The sequence below is a fragment of the Bison bison genome, unplaced genomic scaffold, assembly GCF_000754665.1.
Source record: "Bison bison bison isolate TAMUID 2011002044 unplaced genomic scaffold, Bison_UMD1.0 scf7180017864384, whole genome shotgun sequence".
NCBI classification, from domain to species: Eukaryota; Metazoa; Chordata; class Mammalia; order Artiodactyla; family Bovidae; genus Bison; species Bison bison.
The window spans coordinates 17,405,401-17,419,833 of NW_011494956.1; the positions used below are offsets into that span (position 1 = coordinate 17,405,401).

The following is a 14,433-nucleotide window of genomic DNA, read 5'->3' on the forward strand; positions in this document are numbered from 1 at the left end:
GGCGGGGCTCTGAAAGCAACCCCTCTGCCCCTTGTTAGGGATGGTCAGGTGGCTTGGGTCCTTTCCACCACCATCCTCCCTGCTCCTAGGCAAACACTCCAGCTTTTAGCCCACCTCTAGGGAGAGAGGAAAGAACAAGACTTGCCTCTCAACCTGCAGGAAGGAAAAGCTGGCCAAGAGAGTGAGGTCCTTGTGTTTTTGTTTGTGTCGATTCTATTTGCAACAATAGGACACAGTCCCTCTCGTGCTGGCTGGGATCAGAGCAGCAGCTGGAAGTGCTCAGGGCTGGGCTACCTTCAGGGCATCTTCATGTTGCCAGGGGCTCGGGCTAAGGAGGACTTTGGCCCAGGAGCCACACTGTGGGACCTAGCTGAGGCTGTGGGTGCCAGTGCAGCGAGGGCATGTACTATGCTAATATGTGCAAACAAAAATATTTATAAAGTTTCACTTCATGGGAAAATTTTGAAGTATGATTCTTCAAATGTATTCCTATGGGAACTTCAGTTTTGAACTATGCAAGACATCAACAACAAATGAATTTCATTAAATGCACCACCCTGAAGGGTGACATGCGTCTGGACAGTCCTACATCCGAAGCTGGGCTTTGAGACCCCTTAACAGCATGGCCTTGGGCCACTTCCTTCGCAGCTAAGTCTCAGTACCTCCCTGTATAAAATGGAGTCTCCCTCGCCCGGCTGCAAGGACTGAAGGATGTGTGCTCTAAGTTTAGCCCAGTGGCTGGCACATGCAGCAACTATTCAGTGGTGGCCTTTATAACCAGCGGTGGTGGGGACAATACATGTATTATGCTGGGTAAACAAGGGTTCCAAATGAGGAAGCGCCTGCTTCCTATGGAGTGTCTGACAGCTCCCGGCCAACAGGCTGGGCATCCTTAGGGTATCTGACTGCAGCTTCTCCCTGGTCCTCACCGTCCATCCGTCCTCTGCTCTAGCTGGAGCACGGCCCCTCCTGGGCATATCCTTGCCACACCTTCACATGTGAGGCCATAGGATTTCTCTTTCCTGAAGCTTAGGCTGCTGTTCTGATCCGTTCCTAGACCCTTAAGTTGGAGGTACCTGGTAATGGGGAGAGAGAACAGAGAATTTCAAATCCCAGCTAAGCCATGTAGGTGCTAAGTCTCCTCAAGCAAGCTGCTGTTCACCTTTCTGAGCCTCAGTTTCTTAATCTGTAAAGTGGGAACAATAAATTTCTCCACTTTTCAGCATGTTCTAAGGGCAAAAGTAAAATTAAATTGTGTAGATAAAGTGCTTGGCCCACAGTAGCTGTTCAGCACACTTCTCTTTGCCTGCCCTTGATGTGGTATGTGAAATCTCTTACTCATCAGCAGTGACCCCTGGACCTGGTATCATGTGTTGCCTGCTGATTCTTTCCCTTTGGAGCAGAGCTGCTCCAGAAATGGACATGGGAAATGAAAAGTGTTTTAGGAAAAACAAATTAGAGATGGAGCCATTGTGGGAATCGCAGAGACCTTTAACAACTAATTGCTAATTCTAAAAAGGCCATGCAGACGTTTTTGAGTGTTTAGATTTTCTAAATGTCAGTGGGGTCCGGAAATATGCCTGGCGCCTTTAGAGAAAAGACTAGCCACCGAGCCAAAGCCTCTAAGACCACTTCTGGAATGCGTGGAGAAGTTGGGATAGGTGGGAGACAGGCCAACAGGAGACCATTTCCCCCGGGAGACAGAAGTGTCTTCGGAAACCAGTGTCTGGGAGGAGTAGGTGTAACCTGGGAGAGGTCCTGAGCCAAGGCCAGAGGGAAGTCAGCTCCTCGCAGACAATGGATGCACACGGGAGGGGGTTTCCTGTGGGAACTGTGGGGTCGGGGGAGTCGATGGTATTTTTGGAGCGGTCAAGAAAAGAAAGGGAAGAGTTGCTTTCTAGTCCCCTATTTGTGAAGTTGCCAGCTCCTCACCCGTGCTTGTTCATCAAAAGTGGCAGGAGGGTGGTGGGAAGGCCTGGGGACAGGAGCCTCAGGCCCCTGAGTGACTGAGCCCCTTCACTGGAGGATGCTCAGCCCCGGAGCAGAACCCATGGCACTGAACCCCAGAGCCACGCAGGGTCCTGGCACTGAGGGAACTGCTCAGGGATGCTGAGCTCAGGGCTGTTCAAGGGGCAGCATCTGGCCGTGGGGTGAGAGGGACGTGGTGGGGAAGGAGTGTGTTTTGGGGGTGTATGGGAGTGTGTGTAAGGGAGGCTGTTCTCTGTGGTGGTAGGTGGCTGTACGTGGAAGAGGTGGGTGTGTAAGGGAAGAAGTGCATGTGTGTGTGTGGGGGGGGGTGTGGGTGTGTACCAGAGGTGTGGAGAGGGTGGGGGTCTTGTGGGTGTGGAGGTGCAGACAGGGATGGACGTGGGGGAGCAGCCTGGCAGGGGTTGGGGTCCTATACTTACATAAATGTCAGCATGTGTGTTGCGGGGTGTAAGTGGGTGTATGGTCGCACAGCCTGGCCAGTTGGATCTATTTAACCTGAAAAGGAAGAGAAAACAACGAGGGGAAAGTCACAAAACACATGAGTGTTATTAAGTCAACTGAGAGGAAAATATTCCCGAACTGATGAGCACAACGAAGCTAATGAGACTTGATGTGGAACACATTTTCAATACACAGTATAGGAAGGACAAGAAATGAGTGTGGAGACACGACAGAAAACACCAGGCTGCTGTGTTGCCTGTCAGGGGATGGCCGGGAAAAGAGCTGGGGCCACAGAGAACGGGCCTCTCTGAGAGATAGCCCCAGCAGCTGACCGGAGAGTGCTTGCCTCTGTTGTGTGGCAGAGTCACAACCCTTGTTCTTCTGGGTCTCCAGTACAGGCCCCAGTAGAGACCTGAGCGTCACTCTGCCTCCCCTGGAGGCTTGTTCATCACTTCCCTTGCTCAGGAATGAGGCTGGGGGTATAGGCCTGCTTGGGTCTGGAGGGGAGGGGAGGGACGCCTGTGAGCCAGGCTGCACCCTGCGTCCTGGCTCCTCTGGGAAGAGGGCCTCTCAGGGACCCGTTGTGGACTGTCTGTCTTGGGCCCACCCAAGGCAGGGAGGTGGTTTCCTGAGGAGAGTCCACACTCAGACTGGAAAGGAAGACTGGTTACTATTCCAGAGGCTGTGATCACCCCAGGAAAACTGTCAGGGGGATGGCCCCACAGAAGTAGGGTGCCAGCCCCTGTCCTGCAAAGCACTATGGTTTGAAGAAACCATCGAGGCCGCCTCTGAGGACCCCCCAGGGGACACAGGGAGGAGCTCCTGCTCTTTCTCTAAGGGAACAAAAGGACTGCAGGACCCAGAGCTTGGATTGGCCTCCGTCAGGGAATGTAAGTAAGGCTCAGAGATCTAAAGGGGGAAGCAGCCAAGAACAGTCAGGTTTTTGGAGGCAGGGAGCTCATGGAGGTGGAGCTCCCTGGTGGGGTCCATGCCTCTGTGGAAGAGGCTAGAGAGCTGGCTGGCTCTTTCAGCCCCGTGAGATTGCAAGAGAAAGTCAGCAGTCCAGCTCCCACCGGAACCCCAGCATGCCGGCACCCTGATTTTGGGCTTCCTGTGTCCAGAACTGTGAGAAACCATTCCGCTGTTTGTAAGCTGCCCAGGCTGTGACCCTTGGGTATAGCAGCCCCCATGGACTCCCTTAGATTCAGTCCCTTTGTTTGGAGCCCCTCCTCATAACCTTGGGTCTTAATTTTGAATTTTCAACCTTTGGACTGTCTTATTAACCACTGATACCAGCCTCAGGCCATTCATGTCATTCACAAATATGTCAGCTGTTCTCAGCCGTGCCCAGGGCTGAGTTGCACGATGGACCCGAGAGCCACTGTCTTCCAGGTCACCCTGGCCCGTCCGTGCCTGCACCGGGCACGCTTTGAGACGTTCTCCCCAGAGGACGCTCAGCCACGCGTCTGCATCTAGTCTGTATATCAGTCAGGATATCATGACTGGCTTTGTTAAAAGGCTTCCTCCAGTCAAGTAACACCGTGTTACGGCTTCCTGCCGGTCTCGGAGCCCCATTAACAAAGGAAATGAGGTTGGTTTGGCATGACTGGCTCTTGATGAACTCATGTTGGCTCAGCTCATCCCATTTTTTCCCCTTCAAATTGCTCCTCATCAGCCTGTTAATAAATCTGTGAACAATAAATTCTGCTTCACTCCCAATTGGGAGTGTGCAAATTAAGCACGCATTCTCTTTGAATACTAAAATTAAATGGCTCTGAGCCTCCCTCCTGTTCCGTCAGGTGTGTCTTCTTCCCTTCCTATCCACTAAGAAACAGTTTTGATGCAAGATGAGCCAGGCAATTCCTCTTTCCCTGGTCTGATGGCAGTTCCTCAGGAGCAGGTGGGTGTGCAGGAGGGGGGTGACAGGCTGGAGGCACGCCCCTTGTCTGCAGCATCACCCTGTGCATAATGGACTTGCCCTCTCACACCGACCTCGCTGGTTATGGCCTTCTCAGTACAAGTAGGCATTTCCCCATGGCCTCTTTAGTACTGAAAAGCTGTGTGGGAAAGGGTGTCCAGCCTCAGTCTCAGCCTTGGAAACCCAGTCTTGAGAACAGAGCAAAGGAACCCTCTTCTTCCACTCCCCTAAGCTCACTCTTTCCCTGCATGGATGTGAATCCTTGCAAGCAACCCACTTGCCCTCAACTCCTTTATTATATCCATTCATTTCTAGTGACCAGCACTGATCTTACTTGTTTCTGGTTTCTGGACCCAGTTCCCAAGTCTTAAAAACCTGGGCAACAATGCCTGTCTCAAGAGTTCTGACATCTCTCTCATCTGTCTGAATTTCTCAAAGTTTCTGGCTTGAAACTTTGAATGAAAATTGATGTTATTGTGTAATCACCATATCCCAGGTTTTGTTACTGTTATTAGTTTTAATCTGAATAAGAGGATTACAAAGTCGATGTTAGTATCTATATCTGTTTCAGAGATGAAGAGACTAAGGTTCTGAGAATTCTCATTTGAACCTGGTCTGTCTGATTTCAAAATACGATTCCTTGCACTGCTCAAGCATGTGACTCTGGCTGTCAACCCCAACTCTGTTCATTTCTGCTGGTGCAGAAGAATGTTTTATCTTAATTTTTTTTCTCTTAATGTTTTCTCTTAGATTCCCAAAATGAAAGTCAGAAGGCACATGCCCATAGGAATTGTTGTCTAAGGGGAGGCTTAGTCTAGTTGGAAAAGAACACGTGTTGTCACAGGGGCATGATGGATTGACAAGGAACCCAGCCACTTCTGCTCTGCAAACAGGTCACTTTATAAATGACTTGGAGATCTCCATCATGAGTTTGGACAGCCTGTTCCAGGCCTCCTGGTGGGTGTTGCCAGAGTTCCAGGAAGAACTGTTGAGTAGCCGAATTTAGGAGCATGAGGAAATAGGTCCTTCAGAGTGGAACATTCTGAATGAGGGTCCAGGAGCTTACTGATAGTCCAGTGAAGCTTGGCACATTGGGTGTGCTTCCAGGAAACTCTCCGGAAGCACCACTGCCTTTTTCTGTTGTACTCTTATGGGCTGCTTCTGAGGTCTTGCTAACCTCCTTCTCCTTTGGCCCTACTCACCCACCAGCAGTGCCCCCTTCTAAGTGGGGAGGTAATGGGTAGCTCTAAAGGTGCTGCCCTCCTGTTTCCTGGCAAGAATTCTCTCTTTCCTCTACTAGAATGACAAGAAAGATTAGTCAGAGGAAAGCCCGCTCCTGCCATGGCCTTCCTGTGTTGCTCAAACCTTCTGGCATCCTCTCATAGCCCCAGGGCTGGATTTTTGTGCAGAGATTCTTATTTAGACCCTTGATAGCCTACTACCTCAGCCTGGCCACACTGGACTGTGTGTCCTTGAACAGTGAAGAGGCCAGACCTTGGTCTGCCCAGATCCGCCCATCTCTGTGGGTCCTGCTCCAGGAAGGTAGCCCTACTACGTCCCCTCTTTCCAAACTGGAGGAGCTGTTTAGAAATTAGAGCTGAAATTCTGTGTATTTAAATTGTGGGGTGAGTCAAAGGGTTGACTGGCATGCAGCTGGGCTGGTATGGGGGGTAGCTGAAGGAGGGGAGAGGTCCCGGCCTGTTTCTAGTTAGCATCTCGCAGCCCTGTGATAACTGGCACAGCTAGATCTCTGGTGTCTTGTGGGAAGAAGAATGTGCTCTGATAAGCTTGAGCCTTCCAGAAGTGGGCCTCAGGGAAGATGGGAAATAGACTGACAGTCAGCTAATGAACACACCTCCCTCCTTCCCTTTCCCAGGCCCCTCAAGTTGGAGGCAGGCAGCCCCTGAGACTGTGGCTGGAATTGGTGGGCTTTTCTCTGACCTTATCACAGGATCTGACGGTGGGCAGGTCTGAGGAGGAGGAGGGCAATGAGGTTCTGTAAGTCAGTGGAGAAGACTGGGTGCCTGGCCTTTGCTGAAATGCCCCAAAAATGAAGAGAGGCTGCTCTTGCTTCTTCACATGGGCTGAGCTCCTGAATTCGCTCCAGGGAAGAGAAGGGGGTGGGCTGCAGAAAGTTGAGCCCCCCAGTTCTGCCAAAGGGTCTTGATACGAGGTCTTGTCACTCCATCACCGTCTTCTTTTTAAGAGAAGAGCCTAATATTTTAACTTCTAGAAGACTGTCTTCACCAGAGTGAGCTGGCCATGGCTGCCCACTGCAGGGAGGCCCAGGCATGGGCTCTTGGAAGGCCCACATTCTGTCTCTGATGCAGACACGTTTTCCACAATAAGTCAGGAAGCAGTGGTCTCACCCACCACCACACACTACTCTACCTGGGTCCAGGGCACCCTGCCCCCGGGACAGACAGCTGCCGCTTCCCTTCCTGAGGGTGGTGCTCCCAGGTGGAGGAACTTCTCGTTCCCTTTCACCTGTGTCAGAGCCTGGTCAGGGTGGGGTGGCCCCATTTAGGGCTGGCCCCATTTAGGGCTGGCATAAGGAAAAGAAAGTTTGTTGGGAGACCTTGAATCAATTTGGAGTGCAGAATGGTCCAAGAGGAACTCGGTAGACTTGGATTTAACTGGGGCCGATTGATTATTTTTGAAAATGCGCATGTTTAATAAAGGCAGTTTCTGACAGGTAATCTAACATTCTAAAAGTTAATGTAAAACAGTTAAAAGATCCCCAGAGAATTTTGCTTCCTGGACACTTCATTAGGTGAAATTTCATGAGGACTTTTGTGGCCTTGGTGCACCGTGCAACATGCTATGTAAAGGCTTAATAAGCCAGTCAACATTTTTATGAGCTTTGATCACTGTTAAATGGCTCACAGAAAAATAATTTTGCCAGCAACAATGTTCTAATGAATATGACTTTAGTTGAATAATAAGAATCAGTAAAATTAAAAACAAGAACTCTTAAAAGAAGCACTTTTTCTCTGGCCCTTTGTTTCTCAGGCTCCTGCTCCCATACAACAAGCCTGGCCTTGTGTGTCTGCTGTACACCCGCCCTGGGCTGAGCAATCCTGTGCTCACAGCCATGGATTGGACCAGCAACCCCTGCCTGCCTCTCACGTAGCACACAGCCTCACCTGTTTTACTATCCAAGTAGCTCTTGGCTGGGTCAATTCCACTGTTTCCACATGGGTCTTGAACACTGGTTAATCTCCCCTTCATGATCATGACCCTCTGGGTTCTCATTAGGATATAATCCAGGCCCCTTCACGGGACACAGCAGCCCTCCAGGGCTGGCCAGGCCTCACCGTAGTTGTGTTTGCACAGTGACCCCACCAAACCTCTGCACTCTTCCCTTCTGTCTCTTCCTATTGAGTCTTCTCAGTGCAGAGCCCATGTCCTCCAGGAATCCTTCCCAAATCCTCTCCCCAGTGAGCCTGGGTTTGGCGCCTCCCCCACATGCTCCCTGGTACACTTTCCTTTCCAGCTCAGTGGATGTGAGTGTGCATGCTAGTCGCCCCAGTCGTGTCTGACTCTTTGTGACCATGGACTGTAGCCTGCCAGGCTCCTCTGTCCCTGGGATTCTTCAGGCAAGAATACCGGAGTGGGTTGCTGTGCCCTCCTCCAGGGTATATTCCCAACCCAGGAATCAAACCCACGTCTCTTGCATTGGCAGGTGGGTTCTTTATTGCTACTGCTACCTGGGAGCCCAACTCAGTGGATACCAGGCTGTATTTTTTTATTGTGGTAAACTATACATAACATAAAATTTGCCATTTTAATGTGTCCAGTTCAGGGCATTAAACACTTTCATGCTATTGTACAACCATTCTTACCATCCATCTCCAGAACGTTTGCATCTTTCCCAACGGAAACTGTACTCCTTAAACACTAACTCCCTCTTCCTCCTCCTCCCAGCCCCTGCCTGGCAGCCACCATTCTGCTTTCTGTCTCTATGAATTTATCTATTCTAGGGTCCTCATGTAAATGGAATCATGCAATATTTGTAGTTTTGTGTCAGGCTCATTTCAGTGAGCCTGACTTCAAGGTTCATTCATTTGCAATGGAGCAGGTGTATAAGGCTCAGTGTTATTCCACTGTATGTGTGTGTCACATTATGTTTATCCATTCATCCGTTGATGGACATTTGCATCATTTCCCCCTTTTGGCTATTGCAGATAATCTTGCTATGAACATTGGTGTACAAATATCTCTTTAAGTCCCAGCTTTGATTTCTTTTGGGCAAATACCCAGAGTGGTATTTGGGTAAAATACTATTTACCCAAAGTGTAAATGCTGGATAATATGGTAGTTCAATTTTTAACTTTTTAAAGAACTATACCATTTGCCACAGTGGCTGCGCTATTTTACATTCTTACCAGCAGTGCCCAGCATTTGTTTTCTGTTTTTCAAAGGGTGGCAAGTGGTATTTCAATGGGATTTTTATTTGACCAATATTTTGACAATATTGTGGTTGCTTCTTTGATGATGAGTGTCCCACAGCAGTCAGAGGCTTTGGAATGGCAGCTCCTGGGCTTGTCTCAGTCACCCCAGCAGAGTGCCTGCCCCCAGTCACGCTTGACCAAGTAACTGAACAGCCAAGAGTGAGGCAGGCATCGTCCACGGAAGCTGACAGGCCTGGGTGTGGTTCTTCAGTGGCTGCACTGGGAGCAGGGGCCAGTGATTCGCACCTCTTTCCCGGTGTGGTCATTTGCCACCTAGTGCAAAAGGGAGGCCTGGTCCTGCCACCCCATAGCTGATAAGACAACACTGAGAGGGAGCTTTTGTCACACCTGGACAGGGACAGGCAGCTTAGCCAAGCACATTTGCAAGTGATAACAGCCCATGGTTTTAGGGAACTCCAAACTTTGCTCATTTCCTCATGCAAAATCTACTTGAAATTTGTTTGAATCTTCTAAGAACAAATGCCCATTTGAGAACTTGGTGGCAGCTTTTTTATTTATCAGTCCTTTAGACATGCTTCAGCTCAAAATTGGCAGAATGAGGTGAGCAGGGCGTGTGTGCCGACTGAGTGACCACAGAGCTGCACCTGGCCAGTTGGGTTAGAAGGTGGCCCAGGTCAGGCGGCCTGCTCTGGCCGCATTCCTGAACCTGTCCAAATGGTCTTGAGAAGGGTAGTGGGGTCTTTTTCTAAAGATTAGCACAGCCCACCGTGTGTAAATGCTCATCAGCTGGGGTGTCCCAGTGGCTGCCAAATTGAGGGCCCAGAGTGAGCTGTGAGCTCACCAGCAACCACCCACCTCTGTGCATGGCCCCTTCCCTGGAATCCTCTGAGGTCTTTCAAAGTCAAGGTCACAGATGTAGGGAGTCAGATTCAGGACTAGGACCCAGATCCCAGGCCCCCAGTCCAGCCATTCCAACATCTGTGGGTCTTGCCTGTCCATGGCCAGCTGGGCCTCCTCCTGGGGGTGGACATGAGTCTGCCAGAACCACACCTCTGGTTCTGAGAGCTGGACATGGGGCAGTGTTGGTGACAGGGTTCCTGAGGGCAGTGAAGGGCTTTCCTCCTTCTCAGCAGGAACATTTCACAGTTTTGTGCTTCCAGACTAAAGTGAGAGTCAAGCCTTGCAGCACCGCTGGGTCATACCAGCCTTCCTACAAGGGGGCCAGCACATCTGTCAGCCATGCTGACTGACCAGCGGGTCTGACTTTTCATGCCTGCTCCCTTCTGGAACTATTGCCTTCTAGCCCTTTAGTGACCCACAGGAGCTGTCCCTATCTAGCCACATTATGGTCTCTGCCTAAAGGGAAATTGAAGCTCAGAGAGGGTCAGAGACTTGCTTAAGATCACACAGCTACTTAGGGCTAAAATCAATTTTTCTTTCTTTAAAAAAAATGCCTTTATTGAGATGTGATTGACACGTAAAGTACTATACATATTAATATATAAAGCTTAATGAGTTTAAGTATACACCCATGAAATTGTCATCACCGTCAAAGCATATCCATCATGTCCCCAAATTTCCTTTAATAATAATAATTATTATTGTGTGCGTGTGTGTGTTAAGAACACTTAAGATCTACCCTGTAAGTAAATGTTGAGTCTACAGTGTGGTATTGTTATCTATAGGCACTATGCCATCTAGCAGATCTCTAGAACTTCTCTGACAGAACTGAAGCTTCTTACTCTTCACCATAGCCTCCCCTTTCTCCTTCACCTGGTCCCTGGCAACCACCATCTGCTCCCTGCTTCTATATATTTGACTAGTTTAGATTCCATGTATAGTGAGATCATACAGTATTTGCCTTTCCGTGTTTGGCTAATTTCACCAAAATCAATTTCTTCACTCTTTATACTCTGCTCGTTTTGTCTCTTTGTCTCGGATTTCAGCAGAACTCCCAGCAGCCAGCCCTTCCCAGGATACCTCTTTCTGGGAGGAGGTTCCCAGCCACCTACAGAGATCAGAGGGCTCATGTGCTTGAATGTAACTAGGGAGGAGCAGAGGAATCACCCCAGACCTGCCTCCCCCATCCCTGCAAAACCTGTGTTGGATCTTTTCAGAGCTGCCATTTCAGACTTGATTTCATTAAGGACTTTGAATCAGGCACACATGGGTTCAAATGCCAGCTCTGCCCCAAAGCAGCCACTTAGATGGGCCAGTAACCTCTAGGCGGGACACAAAGTACGTCACAGCCTTGGCAGTGTCTGCTTGTGCAGTAAGGGGAAGTTTTAAAATTCTGGTGCTGGAATTTGGGTCTCTACAGGAGAGCATGTAAGTCAGAGAAGAGCCCAGCACTCCACCAAGGAGAGGCCTCGGGGAAGATGGGTGTCAGAGAAACTTGGCTCTGGTGTGAAGCACACCTCTGCAGGCCCAGGGCAACAGCTCTGGAACCAAGAAATAAGAAGTGAGAACGATTGTTAAAATTTGGCTATATGCTTTTTATGAATAATATTTTTAATTGAAAAGTTTTCACTGTTGCTTCATTTCAAAAGCATCGTGTGTTCCTTATAGAAAAATTAGAAAGTACACAGAGGCAAACACACATGCATGCAAAGATGCCACAATCCCATCACCCTGGGACAGCCATGGTCTTCCAGTTTTTCTCTGCATATTCAACGAGATCACATATGTTTTATAAATTAGGGATCATGTTCTTCTCCAAACTACTAGGTAGTTTTTGAATCTACAAGATGTTATAGCTTCCTTCCCATGTCAGCAAAGCTACCTCCCTCTAAGAGTCTGTCTCCCACCTACCCTTGTGGTTGGACCGCTCTACCCAAACCCCATACCCTGCACTGAAAGGCAGGATAATGGATGGGATGGAAGGACACTAGCCAAAGGGGCTGGGCGCTAGGCTGGGTGCACAGAGCTTCCTTGCGTCCAGAGCTTCTGGACGACCTTGACCAGATGACATCTTGGCCTCCTTTGCTTTTACTGATCAGGCCTCCCTGATTGATGAGGGGACCCCCAAGCCAGCAGTTTTCACACGTGTTCAACACAAACTCCAGTGAAGAGGAAGGGAGATGGGGAGGCCTGGCTGGATGAAGCGTGTGTGTCTGGTGAAGAGGAGGGGAGATGAGATGAGGAGGGCAGACCCCTCACCAGCCCCACCACCCAGAGCAGCCCTCAGCTCAACAGCACCAGGCAGAGTCGAGGAGGATGGACAGATCTTGTCCACAGCCCTCATGGTTCCTCTCCACGGGACTCTGAGGTCCACCCAGATCGGAGCTCTGTCCTCTCTGAAAGGACAAATGAGAGTGAAACTGAACCCCACGGAGCAGGGTCAGGGATGTTAGTGGTTTCCATTGGCCTCTTCAAGGCTGGGAAAGAAGGCATCTCGTGGAAAGGAGCCCTCAGGGCCTTGGAGAGCTGGCAGTGCTGTCTGTTTAGTGTGGGCCAAATTGGAAACAGCGCATGGGAACAGCAGGCCAGCCTGGCCAGGTCCCCAAAGCCATGGGCACTGGTGCCCACAGGCCACGATGGGCCTCTGGGGCCCTCACAGTAGGTGCAGCCTGGCTCTTCTTGTGGGTGCAGCCTCAGCCCCTATCTGGAACAGGAGGTTTGAACCAGAGGGTGTCAAAATCCCTTTAGCATCCCAAATTCTTGATCCTTGGCCAGACTGGGTAGCACGTTCAATGCCCTTGGCAGTAGGGCTCCTTAGTGTGACCCAATGTGTGGCTTATCCAAGAGGGAGAATTCTGGGAGTCATGACCCCTGGGAGCCTTCCAGGCTGGAGGCGACACCGTCTTCTGGGGTACAGAATGACTTCTGTCTTGCTAAAGAGAAAACACATCTTGGGGGCCTGAGCCTGAAGCTGCCCACAGGGGCGCTGAAGGCCCACAAGCCTGGATGTGGATCTTGGCTCCCCATTTCCCCGCTGGATGGCCTTGCCTCCAGGGCCGAAGCTTCGTGTTACTAACACCACCCCCCTGCCAGTACCCAGACAGGGAAAAGAATGGTCCCCCAGAAGAGGAAGATGCCTCTCCCACCCAATGCGGGCTAGGTCCCCTTAGAGCAGGGAGTCCACCTCTCCCGTCCTCTCACCATTGTTTCTAGAGCCACTCCAAGAAGGCCTGGGAGAAAGGCCGGGTTTAGAGGCCACAGCAGGACACCAGGGTGGCGGTGACGGGTGTGTGCTCTCCCATTGCAGGGAACAGCAGCCACCTCCAGACCGAGCTCTGTCAGAAATCCTGGCAGGGCCTGCCCCCCAGCAAGTGCCACAGCAGCCCCCAGGACTCTCAGAAGGAGACCAGCAGCATGTGGGGCCTGATGGTGATCGCCCAGCTACTGGCAGGCATCGGCACGGTGCCCATCCAGCCATTTGGGATCTCCTACGTGGATGACTTCTCGGAGCCCAACAACTCGCCCCTGTACATCTGTGAGTCAGGCTTGAAGAGGGCTTGGGTTGGGGGCGGGTCCTCACATGGCACAGCCAAGGCATACAGAGGTCTGGGGACCTGAGGCACCTTGTTTGAGTCCCAGCCCAGGCTGCAGCTTTTCACCAGAAGGACAGGGCCCACGGTCTCTGGGTGCTGGAGCCATGGGAGTCCCCGAGGGTATCTGCATGACCCCTTGGTCCCGGGCCAGGAACAGGGCAGCTCCTTGACCAGCAGTACGTGGTCAAGTATCGGGTCAAGCTACTGGTCAGGAGCAGCACCACTGCTTTCCAGACCAGGCACCGGCCAGCACACGTGTCTTCTGAGCCACCCATAGGACAAGTTGGCCTCATAGAAAAACATGCAAAATAGATAAAGTGAAAGTGACATCGCTCAGTCATGTCCTACTCTTTGCAACCTCATGGACTGTAGCCTACCAGGCTCCTCCATCCATGGGATTTTCCAGGCAAGAGTACTGGAGTGGGCTGCCATTTCCTTCTCCAGAAGATCTTCCCGACCCAGGGATCGAACCCGGGTCTCCTACATTGCAGACAGACACTTTACCATCTGAGCCACCAGGGAAGCCCAAAATAGATAGCAAATGACCAAATTCTTCCCTTAGAACAAGCCACACTGAGCATATCCTCAGGGCCCAGACCAGACAGGCCACATCCGGAGGCTCTGTGGCCCACAAGCTCCCACCATGGCTGCCACATCATACCTGCAAGGATCCTTGCCCCCAGCCCACGCCTGGGCCTTCATCTGTAAATGCCCAGGAGGCCGCTTCTCTCCCAGCAAGCAGATCGCTCTGGCATCTAGCCAGAGGAGAAGCAGCTTGGGTTCCACACCTTCCAGGGTCTCGAGTGGCTCTGGCGTTGCCTGTGGGAAATGCTACAGGTGTGGACTTGTCAGGGCCAGGGGACAGACTGGGGAATGTCCCGGGAACCCCTCGGTGAGGGAAAGAGCCTGGGTGCCCCCCTCAGTCCTCTCACACCCCTCAGCAGCCTTTCTCTCTCCCCTCTCCAGCCATCCTGTTTGCCATCGCCGTGTTTGGACCAGCTTTCGGGTACCTGCTGGGCTCGGTCATGCTGCAGATCTTTGTAGACTATGGCAGGGTGGACACAGGTGAGTGTGTGCCGGGGCTCCCTCGCTCCCACTCCTCCCTCCCTCGCTCCCACTCCTCCCTCCCTCGCTCCCCACTCCTCCCTCGCTCCCACTCCTCCCTCCCTCGCTCCCC

At 51.2% G+C, this 14,433-nt stretch overlaps 1 protein-coding gene across 1 annotated transcript in view; it reads left to right on the forward strand.

Moving 5' to 3' along the window:
- SLCO2A1 (solute carrier organic anion transporter family, member 2A1) overlaps positions 1-14,433 on the forward strand; it is a 91,875-nt gene that overhangs the window by 55,131 nt on the left and 22,311 nt on the right. The window contains exons 4-5 of the mRNA XM_010858282.1: positions 12,971-13,198; positions 14,223-14,321. Coding sequence (XP_010856584.1) covers positions 12,971-13,198; positions 14,223-14,321 — 327 coding nt within the window. The remainder of the gene's footprint in view (positions 1-12,970; positions 13,199-14,222; positions 14,322-14,433) is intronic.